This window comes from Rutidosis leptorrhynchoides, chromosome 2, assembly GCF_046630445.1.
Source record: "Rutidosis leptorrhynchoides isolate AG116_Rl617_1_P2 chromosome 2, CSIRO_AGI_Rlap_v1, whole genome shotgun sequence".
In the NCBI taxonomy this organism is placed as follows: Eukaryota; Viridiplantae; Streptophyta; class Magnoliopsida; order Asterales; family Asteraceae; genus Rutidosis; species Rutidosis leptorrhynchoides.
In genome coordinates this window covers 398409367-398426428 of record NC_092334.1, presented here as the reverse complement: position 1 = coordinate 398426428, position 17062 = coordinate 398409367, and the positions used below count along the sequence as shown (strand labels likewise).

The 17062-nt window shown below is 34.4% G+C and overlaps 1 protein-coding gene across 1 annotated transcript; it reads left to right on the top strand.

Annotated features, from left to right (window-relative positions):
* Positions 1-2565: 2565 nt before the first annotated feature.
* LOC139892210 (oxysterol-binding protein-related protein 1C-like) lies at positions 2566-9503 on the top strand. The gene is made up of 10 exons (XM_071875251.1): positions 2566-3148; positions 3329-3685; positions 4872-4971; positions 5226-5665; positions 6501-6656; positions 6775-6942; positions 7017-7157; positions 7968-8195; positions 8358-8471; positions 9017-9503. The coding sequence occupies exons 1-10, from the start codon at positions 2621-2623 to the stop codon at positions 9182-9184; spliced, it is 2400 nt and encodes a 799-aa protein (XP_071731352.1). The 5' UTR covers positions 2566-2620; the 3' UTR covers positions 9185-9503.
* The last annotated feature ends 7559 nt before the right edge of the window (positions 9504-17062 follow it).

Here is a 17062-nt window from a genome sequence, read left to right as displayed (position 1 = left end):
TCGAATATGAATGACAATATAGAATTTATAGATGGACTCGTTTTCACCAAAAATAATTAAAAATATACATATGTTCTTATAATTTGTGTCAATCAAGTATGATATTCTATTTAAATATAATATATTTATCTTCCTTTTTCGCTTTCTCCGAAAGTAGTCATTTCAATAGAGTTGGTGTAACTATGGTTATTATCAGTTGTTTAGATCAATTAGTTATGACATCACTTGAAATTGTATCAATTATATAGTGTTGCTATATATATAGTTAATGTCCAAACGTTTGTTTATACGAGATGTCACTTTCATAATTTAAATGTGATCCTATCTAACTAACAAAATGAACTACGAGAATGAGAATGTGATCGACGCTTTTGAAAAATTAAACAAGCTATCTACGTAAGAAATGTCACTTTCGATTGTATAAATCGATTGTATAAAGTATTAAGAAATATAACTTTTGATCCTAAAAGAAGAATACCATTTTTTATTTTACAAAGTTATAATAAGTGATATAAATATGTAGAACATTTTTTTTTGGCAAAAAACTGAATTAAATAGAAAATGATTTTTCACGAAAAAATGAAAATCATAACTTGAGCTTACAAGCTTTACTTGCTCATTTGAACCAAAACAAATTATACTAGCAAACGTACATGTCTAAAAACCCTTATAAATCTAAAAGAAGTATTAGAAGCTAAACTCTAACAGTCATCACATAAGCATCCACAAACTTGTAACCATACAAGAAACTGAAGAATTTTGCACGTCTTCGCGATCACAAACCATTGGAACTTAAATCAAGCCATATAAAAGCCCATCAACACGATTACGAGACATTAATCACCACCTCAATTCTAACCATTCAAATTGCCTAAAATGACGACTGACCAATAAGACTCCATGCCATATCTTCCTTAAGACCTAACCCATTACAACAATAGATCTAAAATTGTAGAATTTACGAAAGCAACACCCATCATATCTTCCACCACTCGAACAATGTCAAACAAATACTATATCAAAATATGAACCAAAAATCACATGAGTCCTCTCCTAAGCCGTAACAATTACTTTGTATATCTTAATAAGCAAGGTTGTAAAAAACGCTATTCGGAGATTAATCGGTGAGGACATTGGAATGATTAATCGGAAATTCAGAGAATAAACGGGGATTAATCGAATGTTGACTAACGTTGACTTTCAAACATAAATATATCAAAATTAAATATATTAAACATAAAAATTTTAAAAATGAATATCTTAAACACAAATATCTTAAAACATAAACGTAGTAGATACACATTAAACACTGAACATTTAAACGTAAGTGTTTAATACTAACTTATAAGTCATTTCTATTTGGTATAGTTGATGGTGTGATTTCAAAGACCGATTTCAAATAAAAGACTAAAAAACTAAAGTATAGTACTTCCTACTCTATAAAGTTACAAACAATTTATGGTTAAAAAAGGCCACGTGTCTTTCTTTTCACCCATGTCTTGTAATAACCTTCTTCCTTATTTTCTATGTTTTATCACCTTATACATCTCTTTACTTCTTTCTTTTAACCAGTTCATTATGCAACAAAATCAAATGAACATGAAGAAACGATTACATAGCATTTACATTTGGAAATCACAATCAAAATCGAATACATACAGTTGAAATCGGTGTTCAAAATCACTATGAAAAGCTTGGGTAAGTTTGCTGTTTTTTATTTGAGTAATCGGTATTCAACCGATTAATCGGGTTTTGGACCGATTCCGATTAATCGGTAGTTGATTAGATTAAAGACGTTGACCGTTTTTGGCCGAATCACATTAATCGTAACGGGCTAGTTGTAATTCCGTTTAATCGCCGTTTAAATCCGTTTTTTACAACCTTGTTAATAAGGCACCCATTAAACCTCACCCTCTTTACTCCGATCAAACAACATAAATATAATCAGAGACATAACACTTTGCATTTGGTTATCTTCAAACCACTTCAAGAGATATATAAATCATAAATCGAAACTTACAAATCAAATCATCAACCCTTCACCTCTTATTCTTATGTCCGAGGTCTCTAGAATTCCATGTTTCTAGTTTTATTTATTAATCCGCTTAATTCGGAGGGATGAATAAAAATTAATGGATATAAATATGAATTAAAAATTTATATGAATGTGGACGTAAATATAACCCGTTTAATATTCGATTCATCGTAATTTTTAATAGTACTGAACCAATGAATAAATATGGGTATGAGAAGTATTTATTTAACTTGGAAGGGAAGTAAAATAAAACTTGTACATATCTGTAACTGAACAAAACCACGTGGATTCGGTCCAAATAAGGCACGGTTGCGTCATCTTTCAAGTTCGTCACCACAACGCCACCGCGTTTATTTCTTTCACTTCCTTTGTCTCCGGCGACATCTTCCACCGTAATCACGCTTTCCTTTCTTTCTCCCTTTTTCACGCCACGTCACCCGACCCACTTTTCATTCGCATCGATCAATTTTCACTTCCGATGACCTACGTCACTCCTACTCATTTTTATTTTAGTTTAATTAATAAATTAATAATTAATTAATACGGAGTAATAAAAAATTAATTGTATGTATAATATTTATATTTATGCATCCGTTTTGTTGTGTTCCGGCGGATCAAAGTAATTCGATGCCGGCTACTCCATCAGCTGCCGCCCTAGGATACGATAATTCGAATCAAATTAATCTCAATCATAACGTAAATAACAACAATAATAATCACGCCACGTGTGATTCGGTGTTTGATGTTGCACGGCAACCGATGATGAGATTAACAACTGGAGATCAAAGAGATATGAAGATTAATGATATAGTAGGAAGTGGAATTTCAGGAATTTTACATAAATGGGTTAATTATGGTAAAGGTTGGAGACCTAGATGGTTTGTGTTACAAGATGGAGTTCTTTCTTATTATAAAGTTCATGGACCTCATAAAATTATTGTTACTAAAGAGTCTGAGAATGGTGCTAGGGTTATCGGTGACGAATCGTTTCGCCGATTGTCGAAACATCGAAATTCCTCTAGTTTTAGTGCTAGTAATAATAATAATAATAATAATAGTAATAGTAATTCACATTATTCTCACAGGAAGCCTGTTGGTGAAGTTCATCTTAAGGTCAATGTTTATCTCAATTATTAATCTGAATTCAGCTATAGAGATTGTTAATTAGCATATATTGATTATGTGTTTAGCTTATTGATTATGCATATTGCTCCAGTTGATTCTAATGGTTTTTGCATATTGATGTTTAATTTTACTGGACATGATGATATTGTTTCCTGCTATGGTTGCTAGGTTTCGTCTATACGTGAAAGTAGATCAGATGACAAAAGATTTTCGATTTATACGGGGACAAAGAGGTTGCATTTGAGGGCAGATAGCAGGGACGATCTACTTGCGTGGATGGAAGCTTTGCAGGCTGTGAAGGGCATGTTTCCTCGAATGTCGAACGGTGAATTAATGGCTCCTGTAGGTGGTGTTACTGTGTCGACTGAAAAGTTGAGGCAACGGTTATTGGAAGAAGGTGTAAGTGAAGCAGCCATTCAAGACAGTGAGCAAATTATGAGGAGTGAATTTTCAGCGATGCAAGATCAGTTGGTGCTTCTTAAGCAAAAGCATTTACTTCTTAGGGAGACATTGCGAATGCTAGAGGTATATTTAATTTCTGAGTCACATAAAGAGTTATCTTACTCAGTCACATTGCGAATGCTTACTCTATTGAAGAAATGCAATAAAGTGAATGCTCATAACTTCAAGTCTTGATGATGGTACACAAATGTCATCAGATTATCAGTCAATCACTTTATTAACATCTGTTCATGGCATTTAGACCACATGATCAAATTGTTCATGTTAGTGAGCTTTCTAGATTTTTGGGTTTTTATATCCTGACTATACAATTGTGGTGGCTCTAGTAAATGTGTGTTTTCTAAGGTAGTTAAAGGCGAAGGCGAAAAAAGCGATCAACTGGTACACTAAGATCTTAGATTATGCTAGTAACGTATATCACTAAATCTAACTTAGAAATTAAAATTAAAAGCTTAGTATGAAGATATAAAACATGAATATCTTCAAACAATTAATTGTGTTATAGCTGCTATATCAATATGTATGAGCTTTAAATGAATGAAGTTGTAGCCAAACAAATCTTATAGTCTGAAACTCTAATCATAAGTCAGAACCATTAGTTTACTTCTCTAACCTCCTCATTTCGCAGATCCACAACATCACCAGTCATTAAATCCCCATCTTTTTCATCGATTGGTGTGTTAGACTTGAATGGCGCATCTTTTATCGTTCTAAAATTCGAACAGCTCTTTAATAAAGGGGCAATCTTGTCTATACCAAAAAGAGTCGTTGAGAACTTAAATTAGAGCTCTTATACGAATTAAAGCCCTAAATCTACAAAAGGAGATCGCCGAGTCCCCTAATTAACGACTGCCGCCTCTCTAAAACGCCTCTCTTGAGATATATCAAGGCGCCCTTCATGAAAACGCCTTGCCTCAGCGCCCAACCGAGTGCCTTTTTTCGCTTTTATCTACCTGGGGTTTTCAATGTAGTATGCCTAGTTTTTGGTATTTACTAGTGTCGAGACTTTTGTTCTTCTAGTTATACAAGGTACATAGCTTGACCAGTAAATGTCATTTTCATTCACACGCTAGTGAATGATTAGATTTTTAAATTCTTTACTAACTTTGATGTATAATGTATATGTCTTGTATCTCACTCTAAATGTATGATGCACATTATAAGTAGATGAGAAGACTGTATGTGCACTACACTACTTTTCATCTTAATCATATTCAAGGTTTGTTAATGTTTTTGATGTTGCTTGTAGACAGAAAAGGTTGATCTCGAGAACACAGTAGTGGATGAGAGCCAAAGGCAGTCAAAAGAGGTCGGAGCAACTTCGAGACTTAGGCAAGAGAAATACAGTGGTATGCATGTTAAGCTGTTTTCTTTCTTTCTTTCTTTCTTTTTTTATTTATTTATTTATTTATTTATTATTATTATTATTATTTTTTTGACACTAACTGATTTTTTCTTAATGAGCTCACAATTAAGATTGTTTCTTCTCTTTACAAGAAATATGATTGTTACGAATTTCGAGTGGTTTAAGTATATGAAAAATATCTGTGTTTCTCTTCTACCTTTCTTTAAATAGCTGATATTATCTATTTAATGTTAATAGCAAGTCCAAGTGAATCCGAGGATGATAATGATCGGGGAGATGCTGCAGAGGAGGAGTCAGATGATGAAGATAACGCTTTCTTCGACACTCAGGACATTCTGTCATCAGGTTCTTTTCGAAGTACAGGATCTGACATGCGTTCTTCATCTTTTACGTCTGATGATGAGGACTCTCAAGGTAACGAACCAGAAATTGATGCTTCCATTAGATCAATTGGTACTAACTTCCCTCATGTTAAAAGACGGAAGAAGTTGCCTGACCCGGTTGAAAAAGAGAAGGGAGTAAGTCTTTGGTCCATGATTAAAGACAACATCGGCAAAGATCTTACCAAAGTGTGTCTTCCTGTATACTTCAATGAACCTATATCGTCTCTTCAAAAGTGTTTTGAAGATTTGGAATATTCTTATCTCCTTGATCGAGCATATGAATGGGGTAAAAGGGTGAGTTTCGTTTCTCACTTACGAAGTTATGATAGCTGCATCATATCACTTTATGTTCTGTTTATGGAAACAATCATTATGATACAGCCTTTCTTTTTATAAGTTGCCCAATATATGCTAACCAGGATCCATTGTTAGTTTAATACTACTGTAAGAACATAATTTGGATTAATTGCATATTTCTACTTGCCATATTCTAACTTTAGAACCATATGCTTTAGTAAGTTAGATATTGTTTCAGGTCTGCTCTCTGTGTTGATTTTGGCTGCTCTTTAAATTTTCGAGAAACATTGATTTCTGGTTCTCATGACGGGTGTACTTATAGATGATCAAATTACCATTGAGTACCAATCTTTAAATACAAATAGCCCCTTTGACCAAGAACGAGTGAATATACTACTGCAGCGTTGCAAGTTATGCAGATGTGTTTTTTTGTACTAAAATACATTAATAGCATTTTCATATAATCTCACGTAGGCTGATGAATGAAACATCATGAAATAGAGAAGCCATGTGTGATAGAAAAACAACGAGCATAAGTTTGTTAGCGGCTTGATTTGTTATATTAAATAAAATAAGACATAATTGCAAGAAGTATGCTTAGCATACTTTTGTTCTGACCAATAAAAACTTACTGTCACAAGTTATAATGTTTTTCAAGAACTGAATTAAGCTCTCTGAATTCACAATCTGTAAATTCTTGTATTTATATTCTTTATACCCCTTGATAAAAAATGTATACTTGTTTTAGTTTCGCTTCATCTTCTTATTATTTGTTTGTATGACTCTGCTACAGACTACTATCATTAGTCTCACTGATTTATATATGTTTTAGGGCAACAGCCTTATGCGGATTTTGAATGTAGCTGCGTTTGCGGTATCCGGATATGCTTCTACCGAAGGAAGAAATTGCAAACCGTTTAATCCATTGCTAGGGGAAACTTACGAGGCAGACTATCCCGATAAAGGACTTCGGTTTTTTTCAGAAAAGGTTAACTTTTTTTTTTTTTTACTAATTATATTATGTATCTTTCATATTATGTAGTTAGGGTTTGTAGTGGAACACTCTAACATATCCTTTTTAATTACTCCGTTTACTTTTGCAACAGGTGAGTCATCACCCAATGATTGTAGCCTGTCACTGTGAGGGTAACGGATGGAAGTTTTGGGGAGATAGCAACCTGAAAAGTAAATTTTGGGGTCGTTCAATTCAGCTCGATCCTGTTGGGGTTTTGACTTTGAAATTCGATGATGGAGAAGTTTTTCAGTGGAGTAAGGTACTGCATAAAGTTTAATATCGAGTTTCCATTCATGTAAGATTAATCTCGTGTTTGATTTTATCTTATTTCAGGTTACAACATCCATATATAACCTCATATTGGGGAAACTGTATTGTGATCACTATGGCACAATGCGTATTCAAGGGAACCAAAATTATTCCTGTAAACTGAAGTTCAAGGAGCAGTCTATCATAGATCGGAACCCGCATCAGGTAATTTTGTAGTCACAATGATCGTTTAATGTTTGGGATGTAATTTTGTATTCATATTCACTCGTATCAATTATTGAATCAGATGGCATCTGCTTACTTTTGTTTTTACTGCTATCTTGTTCTCTCACATTAGAGGAGAATTGGCGTATTCTGGTTTGTTATTTGTTGACATATATATTATACACCCGAGGTTTACTGATTTATTATTAGCGTTACGTGGTATTTGGTGTGTTGAGCAAGTTCAAAAACTATATGTATACTTCCTATATTTCATGCAGTATTAACAATCCTTTATTATATGGTTGAGAAGTTTCTAATTATTGATACAAGCCCAAATCATTTACTATATGATGGATTTTTCTTACGAACTTGAAAGTACTCCAAATTTGATTGAGAAAAGAGGGTTTGTGTTACTCTGTTTTCTAATCTAATATTATCGCGTTATGATGCAACTGTGGTTTTGTTCTGTGCACTTGATCTACTCCAAGTTTGACGAACCTTTTGGTTTAGTCAGAAAACAAATGAGTTCTGTTTTGGCTTTTTTGCTACTTATTTCTTATTGCATTGTTTTTATATATTTTGAATTTGTAGGTTTCATTCTTAAATGTTTATACTACTTATTACTTGGCCCAAATTTTAAGGAAAATATCTGCCTGTTATCATCATGCTTTATCGAGCCATTGGTAAAATTGGAATCAGTTTATTTTTTACGCTTGTGTAGAAATGATGTTTTTACTTGTGGTTGGCCCTCTTAATCGTATTTAAATGGTATTTTCATCACTAATTTGAACTCGAAATTTAATTATGTAGGTACAAGGTGTTGTTCAAGATAAAAGTGGAAAGACTACAGCAACTTTAATCGGTAAATGGGACGAAAGCATGCATTATGTGAACGGGGACTGTTCCTGGAAGGGTAAGGGTGACCTTTTTTCAGATGCTCATTTGCTCTGGAGAAGAAGCAAGCCTCCAAAGGTTCCCACACGATATAATCTAACACGTTTTGCAATTACTCTAAACGAGCTTACCCCTGGATTAAAGGTGATCTTTCACTTACTTGATCATTTGCTATACATTTAATCTATTGATTACAAAGCAATTTATGAATTATGATTAAAATTTCATTTATGGTACAGAAATATCTCTTCTTTCTTAAACTATTGTAAAGCATGTTCTGATATTCACATATCATATTTGTTGCAGGAGAAGCTTCCACCAACTGATTCAAGGCTAAGACCAGACCAAAGGTGTTTAGAAAATGGTGAGTATGAAATGGCTAATGCAGAGAAGCTAAGACTAGAACAGCGTCAGCGACAGGTATGCACTTTAGAGACATATCATTTACGTTTTGTTTTCCCTGAAATCTCTGTTCATGACAATGATCATGTACATAACAATCGATGATAGTGTCAGTTTTATCGTAAGAATCCATAAAGAATAAATTGTAGTCAGCCAAACATCTTCTGAGAACTATTTAGAGACATTATTATTAGACTATGTTACAGTCATACTTGAGAAATAATGATGAACCGGCATGATAAATCGTGTAATAATGGTATAGCATAGCAGTAAATATTATATAAATCTGTCAAATAATATTTGTTCATGTTAGTACTGCAAGGGTTGTGATGGAAGCTCTAAATAAGCTTTTAGCATGGGATATGGTAAATTGTTTAGTGCGAGTCTTAAAATAGATACTCACGTACCAGTAAAGTTATCAATGGAAGTAACAGAAAAAGTTACAACCACCAGCATAAATTTAAGCACGAGCATAAAAATTTACAAATGTTGGTGTTTAGGGATACTCACACATCTGAGTTAATAATAAAGTTTAATTGTTCACGTTGGTTGATATGATTCAGGCACGGAAAATGCAAGAGAGAGGGTGGAAGCCACAGTGGTTTGCGAAGGATAAAGGAAGTGATAGTTATGTTTATACCGGGGGTTATTGGGAGGCCAGAGAACAAACTAAGTGGGATTCATGTCCCGATATTTTCGGTCAAGTTTCTTCTGATCTGACATCAGACTGAGTAAGTTTTCAGACATTCTCTACAATTATCGAAACGGAAGATGATGAGGTTGTTGACAAGTCAACGGAGATATTGATATGGTTTATATACTTTTTTTATACTCCCCCTTTCCCCATACCTTGTATTTTTATGTACTCTTGGTTTTATTTGTTACTATAATTTTTTTTCCTTCTTTCGTTAGGCCCATTTTATACGTATATATTGAATACTGATAGGACTTAATATCCCGAAGGTCAAACTTTTTACTTTGTAAACTTATCTTACAGAATATGTAAATGTGACTTATTTTATTTATAATAACAAGGATGATTCCGTAATCTTTGCCATGTTGCATGACTGTTCATATTCTTATGCATATGCTAATACGAGGTTGTGACCTGCTTGACGTTGTTGGCATACAGAGAACAGTGTCAACGCTTTTTTTTGGACACTGAAGCACTTACTATTATACCGGACCCCTGATTGTCACACTGCCAGTGGCGGATCCAGAATTCTCTTTTGACGGGGGCAAAAATTTAACGAATAATATATCTAAATGCATTAGAATTTATATAAAAAAAATATTACTACTACAAGTCTCAAACGTGCAGCCTCTAACCAATTGGCTGATAACAACAATATGTTTTGCTAAAAAATCTGTCTGATGCAGGCCTGAGACCTTAACACTTTCAAGGGAGTGTTGAATCCAACTGAGCTAAACGAATTATGTTGTAAATTTCGTCCATTTATTACTATATAACTACATAGCACAGTATCATTTTCGCTTAAAATTTCAAAAAAAATTCGTGAATAAATTTCAACGCCTGGACTAGTTGACATGTGCATTTAATAATATTAGACCACTGGTTGGATCGTTTCAGTTTGCAAGTTTGGAGGTCAGTTTTGAGCCATTTTTCTGTACTTCCGTTTGCAAGTTTGGAGGTCAGTCCAAAGCCGAAAAGCTTGGCTTGGTTTGAGTCTTGTTGGTTTGCTTTCGGTTTGGGTGTTTGTTTGATTTATGTTTTGTAGTGCTAGTTTAGATGTTAGTTTGGGTATCCTTGTTTTTGGGGTTGGTTTTGTTGGTACGGTTATGCTCGTTAATACATAGCGTTAGCTATATGTTTAATGTAGTTTTCTAGTTGCGAGTCTTCATGTTTCCCTTTTGTATGCTTGTTGGTGCCTTCTATTTTATGGTGAAAGCTCATTCTTATACTATTCGTTATCTTTGCCAAACGAAAAAAAATGTTACATTTTTCAAGTATTTTATCTCATTACTAGGACTTCTAAGCATATTCTATTTTGATAAATAACCATCTTAAGCAGTTTTGGTAATATATTTAATGGAGTAAATAGTTCACGAGGTTTTCATGAATTTACACCAACCGTCGTTATTTTTTGAAAATTACAACGGGAATCTGTGTGGTTTAAATAACACTTATCGTCACTATTAATGCACATTTTGAATAAGTCTGGATCATCAACATACACTGTAATATAAGTTAAAGACGATTAATATGATTTTTGAAAGATAAGGTCGATTGATGTAATTTTAAATATATCACATGGACGACTAGTGTAATTTTTAAAAGAAATGTACGTTTAATGTAATTTCGCGTAAACTATAAAGACTTCTGATAAAATTTTCTCTATATTATATATATCAATATAGTGGTAGGATCAAGGGGAAGTAACCAATCGGGAGGAAGCGGGGGGAAGCATTTTTTTATTATTATTTTTTATTTAATTTTTTTTTTTTAAAACACTGTTCAAGAACATTATAGATTGGATGAAAATATGAACATTTAATAAAGACACTTTGTGATAAATGTTTTTATTTTGGCGGGAAAACGCTCGAAAAATCAATATATAACAATTATCGTGTTTTTCGAGCGTATTTTGAGGTTTTAGATATTAGGGTTCAGAAATTTAGGGTTTAGGGTTAGATTTAAAGTTTAGATTTAGGATTTAGATTGAGTTTTTAACACGAACAGTTTAGAGTTTAGAGTTTTGGATTTAGGTTTTAGTGTAGTTTAGGGTTTAGGGTTTTGGGTTTAGGGACTAAATCCAAAACACTAAACCCAAAACCCTAAACTCTAAATCGGGCTAAATTTTGACAAAAAGTAATTCACAAAACATGGGAAAAAAAAACGTTAAAATTCTTCACGATCAATATTATCTTGAATGTTATTATTGTCGATCGTTTTCCCGCCTAAATAATAACATTCATCACGAAGTGTTTTTTTTAAATGTTCATATTTTTGTGTGACCTTGATGTCTGGAAAAAAAAAATCTAAAAAAAGAAAAGAAATTTGCTTCCCCCGCTTCGCCCCGATTGATTACTTCTCCGTTGATTGTGCCCCTATCAATATATATCAACTATTCATGTTAGTCGTACATTGTCTAATTGTACTTGCCAAAGCAACAGGTGTGTGTGTCTGACACCATTGTACAAACGAATAAAGTGGATGAAGACACGTTGATTGCTTATGCTGTTGATTATTATAAGGATACAACATTATCCATTACCATAGCACCCGCCAAGAAAGTGGATAATGTAAAATGACTTGAGGTCTATTGTCTCAAAAAAGATTATGCTAACAAAAAAGAAAATATATGTAGGTGCTTTCCAAGTGTATTTTTGGAATGTAATGGTACATCAAAAGTGGAAATCAAATAAGTCATTTTCAAGGTTGCAAAAATATGAGATATAAAATGGATTTTTCATCAACAATATATTGAGATGATCCAATCGCTCTCACAATGTGCCTGTGAGGGCGTCATTGGCAGCAGTGTGTCCTCACCCGCTCTCACCATTTCGTGATCCACCCGGACCACCCCGTGATATAATTAGGCATACTTGAGCACAGAAGTTTTTATTTTTCTTTGTACGTTTAGCTATAATACTTGTAATTTAGTTTATTTGATTATTATAGCGGGTCTCACTTTTTTGAGGAATAACGTGATAGTCGGGAGTGATTCTGTTTTCAATCTATCTTGGTGAGGAAGTGCTAACGTGACGTTAATGGACAACCTATCGTACACAGTGACTGAGTAAGTGTGACAGTAAGTGTATGATGGTTGAAAGTAGTCTAAGATTCAAAGTTAAATTTGCCTACTTTAACTGTTTATTGTGAAAAAAGCATGTTCTCTTTATGTATGGCCGTGCAAAACCTATTCTTGATAGCATAGTTATGTTTTCATCACAGTTAACAATTGTAAGGCATAGAATATCATTCTCCAGTAACAAACTGTAGTACAGCATATGGTTAGCGAATAGCGATAAACTGAGTAAGCTAAAAAGATATTTTCCTTCATGTTAATCTTTTTACAAAAGAAAAAAAAATCAATGTGAGATTTTATATCCAAGGAGATTATTTTATATCCAAAAAGATTATTATCAGGATAACAACAATTTTTGATCGCTTCGGAAAACCTGATATATGTATCCAATATATACAAAATTCAGGTATGTAAAGTTTGGATATCTGAAATTTTGGATACAGATTGGGGTAGTGATATCCAGTATTCAAAATTTCAGATATCTAAATTTCGCGCATCCGGGACTTTGGATGTCCGAAAATGAACACATTGATCAATCCTTAATTAATAATGCTGCTTAATTACGGATTGAGTGCAATAAGATTATAATGGAGGATGGGATGTTTGATGATTATTTTGGGCCCCGATGATCGTCTTTCACTTTAACTATCAAGTGATCAACCACCCTGACCCGGTCTTGATTGTTAATTGGCATAATTCACCTTTGCGCGATGTAAAAATTCCTTGGGCAAGATCACAAGTGGAAATTACAAAGACTTAGGCAAAATGGCAGAGAATCAACCACCTATAAATGAGAGGTCATGCTCCCTATTTATAGTATTCGAGGTATCCGCGGTCTACGAGTCACTTAACTATCCGCGGAAACTCAGCGGATTAAACCGCAGTCATTTGCTAGTGCGAAAAGATAACTGTTATACCTATTTTTAGCGAACACTCCATAACCTTACATTATAGTTCGCGCAGTTCTGCTCTTGGCCTATAGCAAATAAAATATACATATACAATGCTATGTATATGATCAAGTCCCCCCAGTTTATTATGACACATTTTCGCGAAGCAAATGTGTAACATCCCGTGTTTTTCCGTTAAATTTATTTTAACACCGTCTTTTTTTTAAAATAATACCTTTCGTTATTTAAATTCGTAGTTTCCGTTGACTAACGTTCATAATATTTCCGTTATTTAATTATAACATCACTCATTTACTCGAGCGTTTTCAAAATATTCGTTCGGTAAAATCCCGCACCCGCTTCTAAACTCGAGGGACTAAAATTGACACGGGGCAAACTAGTTGACTAGGTCAACTAGTCCACCCCAATCACCACCATTCAACCATCTCCCTCTCTCTCTCTCTTTCTCTCTAGCAAGAACACACACAAACCCCAACTTCATAAAATCATCATCTAAATCCGGATCGGGAAGCAAACTTCAAAACAAATTACATATTCGTGATCCTCTCATCATCCTCTTCGATTTGGTACCAAATTCACCGATTTTGGGTAACATTTCTAAAACTCTAGATTTCTTTAAATTCGTGTTTTTGACTAGAAATTGTGTTAGTTAGTGTCTATGGCTCGTGTCTAGCATGAATATATGTTTTGTTTGCTCGATTTGTTGATTTGAGTAACTAGTTTGAACTTTTGAAGTGGGTTAGCTTAATCTTTGATTTTGGATGATTAAAAGTTGTTTAATTGTTAAAGTTCATGTTTTAATTGTGTTACTAGTATCACTAGCTTCGTTTTGATGCGTAGGTTGATTAAGGAAACTTCAAAAACATGAATATTGATTTTTGCGGATTTTGGTTAGGGTTTGGTAGACTTAAAACGAGCTTTTGATGTTTCGAATGCCATGGAATGTTAATTGTTAGTGTTTAGTTGTAATGTATGTTTCATTACCTTCAAAACGGCATATCGTATGTGTAAATTGGATTCCCGGATCATAAAATACGTTTTACGAACTTGAAACTTTGATTATGAACGTTCATTGAACATTTGACGAGAATTTGATTATTTTAAATGCATGTTTTGATTGATAATATGTACTTAGTTGCATTCCTCGTCAAAATACCTTTCCAACGATGTATGATAGGCGTTATAAGTGTTTGCGGGTCAAGTGTTGTGTTAGAAAAGGTTTTGGTTCGTGCACACTTGGAAAAAAACTGACCAGAATTCTCTGCCCAGGTAGTGGCGCGGCGCGCCACATACCCGCGCGGCGCGCAGAATCACCTGGCCAGATTCTGACCTCTTGGACCCATTTCACGTGAAATGTTTGACTAGCTAACGACCTCCGATTCACATGAAACTTGTTCTAATATACTTGTATATGAATAACTAGCATAGAAAAATAGTCCGGGACCCGACCCGAACGTGTTGACTTTTTCGTTGACTTTGACCAAGTTTGACTTTTAGTCAAACTTAACCAAACTTTTATGCAATCGTTCTAACATGCTTTTATACGTGACTCTTGTATGAAACTTGACAAATTGATTCACATGCTATATTTAATCGAGTCGTAACGAGCCATAGGACTAATTGAACACATTTCACCCGACCTTGGTCGTAACCGGTTAATTGATACAACTTACTTGTTTAGGTCAAGGCTAAGCAACTTTCATGCATACGTTACTTTGTGAAGTACTTTTATACTCGTGCACTCGAGGTGAGATCATAGTCCCATCTTTCAACAACTTTTATACTTTTAAATTATGGGATGAGAAACATATACAGTTTTATACTACATACTTTTATACTTTGAACACAAGTACAAGGAAACAAACATTCCACAGCGAGTTAGAACAAAAATCCTCAATTCGATTATCATTAGTTACACTTGCAGGGTGTAAGCGAGAACTTATATTGTGTGGCCATACGGGTTTGACAAACCCTCATTACGGACGGTTCGCTACCGTCTACGGATGAAATATATTTTCGAGAAACAGTGTATGTTCTAACACTATTGTGATGGGGTTCTATGGGAGGAAACGTTAAGTCTTGATAATTGGGTGCTCGCGAACAATACTTTTGGAATGCAAACGATTTTGATAATCAACTATGGGAATACTAAATCTTGTGGTTCAAAAACAACGTTTATTACAAACACCTATGATTTCACCAACGTTTTTCGTTGACAGTTTTCTATATGTTTGGTTCATACATGGCTATTTGATACATGCTTCCGCGTACATTCATACTTGCTTGGGGTCAAGCATACATGCATACACTCTGATTTCTTGCTTAGAGTCAAGCATACATACATGCATACGCTAGTGATAGCACCTTTGGATTCAAACATATTGTTTACATACTTACGCTATTTATAGCAACTGTGATTTTAAACTAATTATGTCGCAAGATATTTCATTTGTACTTTACTACTTTTGTAAACTTAAACTTGTTGTCGATCCGTTTGGTGAACTAAACTTTGCAAGTCATGCACGTTTCAAATGAATGCGACATAATTTTGGTCAAACGCGTCTCATATAGGGACTATGACCACGCAACGGGACCTAAGTAGCGGCGCCGTCAATGACGATTTGGTCGGGTCGTTACAGATGGTATCAGAGCGTTGGTTGTAGGGAACTAGGACGTGCATTAGTGTGTCTAACAGAGTCGTTAGGACGCATTAGTGAGTCTAGACTACAACCGGATAGTTAGCATTTGCATTCTGACATACATTTGCTATAGATAGCACTTACTTGACTACTTGTGAATTATACTCGAATCATTCTTAGGCAAACTTCTTAATGGTACCAAGTTTTCATCATACGAACTCGTATTCTGCAACTTTCTGGTAACACGCGTAAATTCATGATTCATACACGTATGGATGACGACGACTTCATTAGTCACACTTGTTCGGGAACTCTGTCTCCCGGATTGTTATTTGCCACCGTTTCAACTTACTATCGGTTTCCCACTGGTGTTTCTTACTATCTACTTTTTGGTGTTACTACCATCACTACTCTAGGTGAGTATCGTCATCAACATTTATCACTACGGTTGCGTACTACTCGTTACTCTTTTCATACCTGAATACCTTATTGTCTGACTCGAACCACATTGACGTGAACAATCATTTATACACTTCCCTCGGGGAACGCTTGTTTATAGTTGCACTAATTCTTTCGATTTAATACGAGTCACGTTTGAGACGTCGTTACATTTTGTTCATTTTAGATTTTCGCGATGACACGAACTTGAATCTATAGAGTGATGTGGGGATGGAGGTATGAGTTAGCGTAATATAACGACACTCGATCAACGTGGTTATATTACGGTAAGACATACCAAAGTTCTAGTGACACGTGATGGTGGTTAGACTCGATCAACCTAAACACCACCATGTGCCATGTACATGACTTCATCTTTTCATGTTTGGACATCCGAAAACTCCGAGAATATTTATAACAACCATACCGGGGACACCCCTTCGACTTTGGTCGAACTATACTTATGCTTCCGAATGAATTACCGATTCCTCTCGACTTCAACCGTATGTTACACGTGTATACTATTGATAGTGCTCCAAATGAACATATATTTTGTAGCAATATCGTTCCAATATGTAAAGTTTTTAAATGTAATTTCCTTATTTTTAGTTGTAATAGTTAAATAAATAAGTGCGAAGACGAAAGACGCAAATCGCTCGAAAATGAAGATTTAAAGACAAAAACGAAGATTTGAAAGACCAAAACGTCCAAAAAGCTCAAATGTACAAGATACAATTCAAAAGGTTCAATTTATTGATGAAGAACGTCTAAAAATGACAAGAGTACAAGTTACAAAACGCAAAGTACAAGATATAAAATTGTACGAAAGGACGTTCGAAAATCCGAAACCA

Bases quoted from the DNA above. Each gene is read 5' to 3' on its own strand.
- LOC139892210 (XM_071875251.1), top strand. From the start codon at position 2,621: ATGCATCCGTTTTGTTGTGTTCCGGCGGATCAAAGTAATTCGATGCCG. The intron at 3,149-3,328 runs GTCAATGTTTAT...TATGGTTGCTAG, and splicing joins TTGGTGAAGTTCATCTTAAG to GTTTCGTCTATACGTGAAAG. The intron at 6,943-7,016 runs GTACTGCATAAA...ATCTTATTTCAG, and splicing joins AAGTTTTTCAGTGGAGTAAG to GTTACAACATCCATATATAA.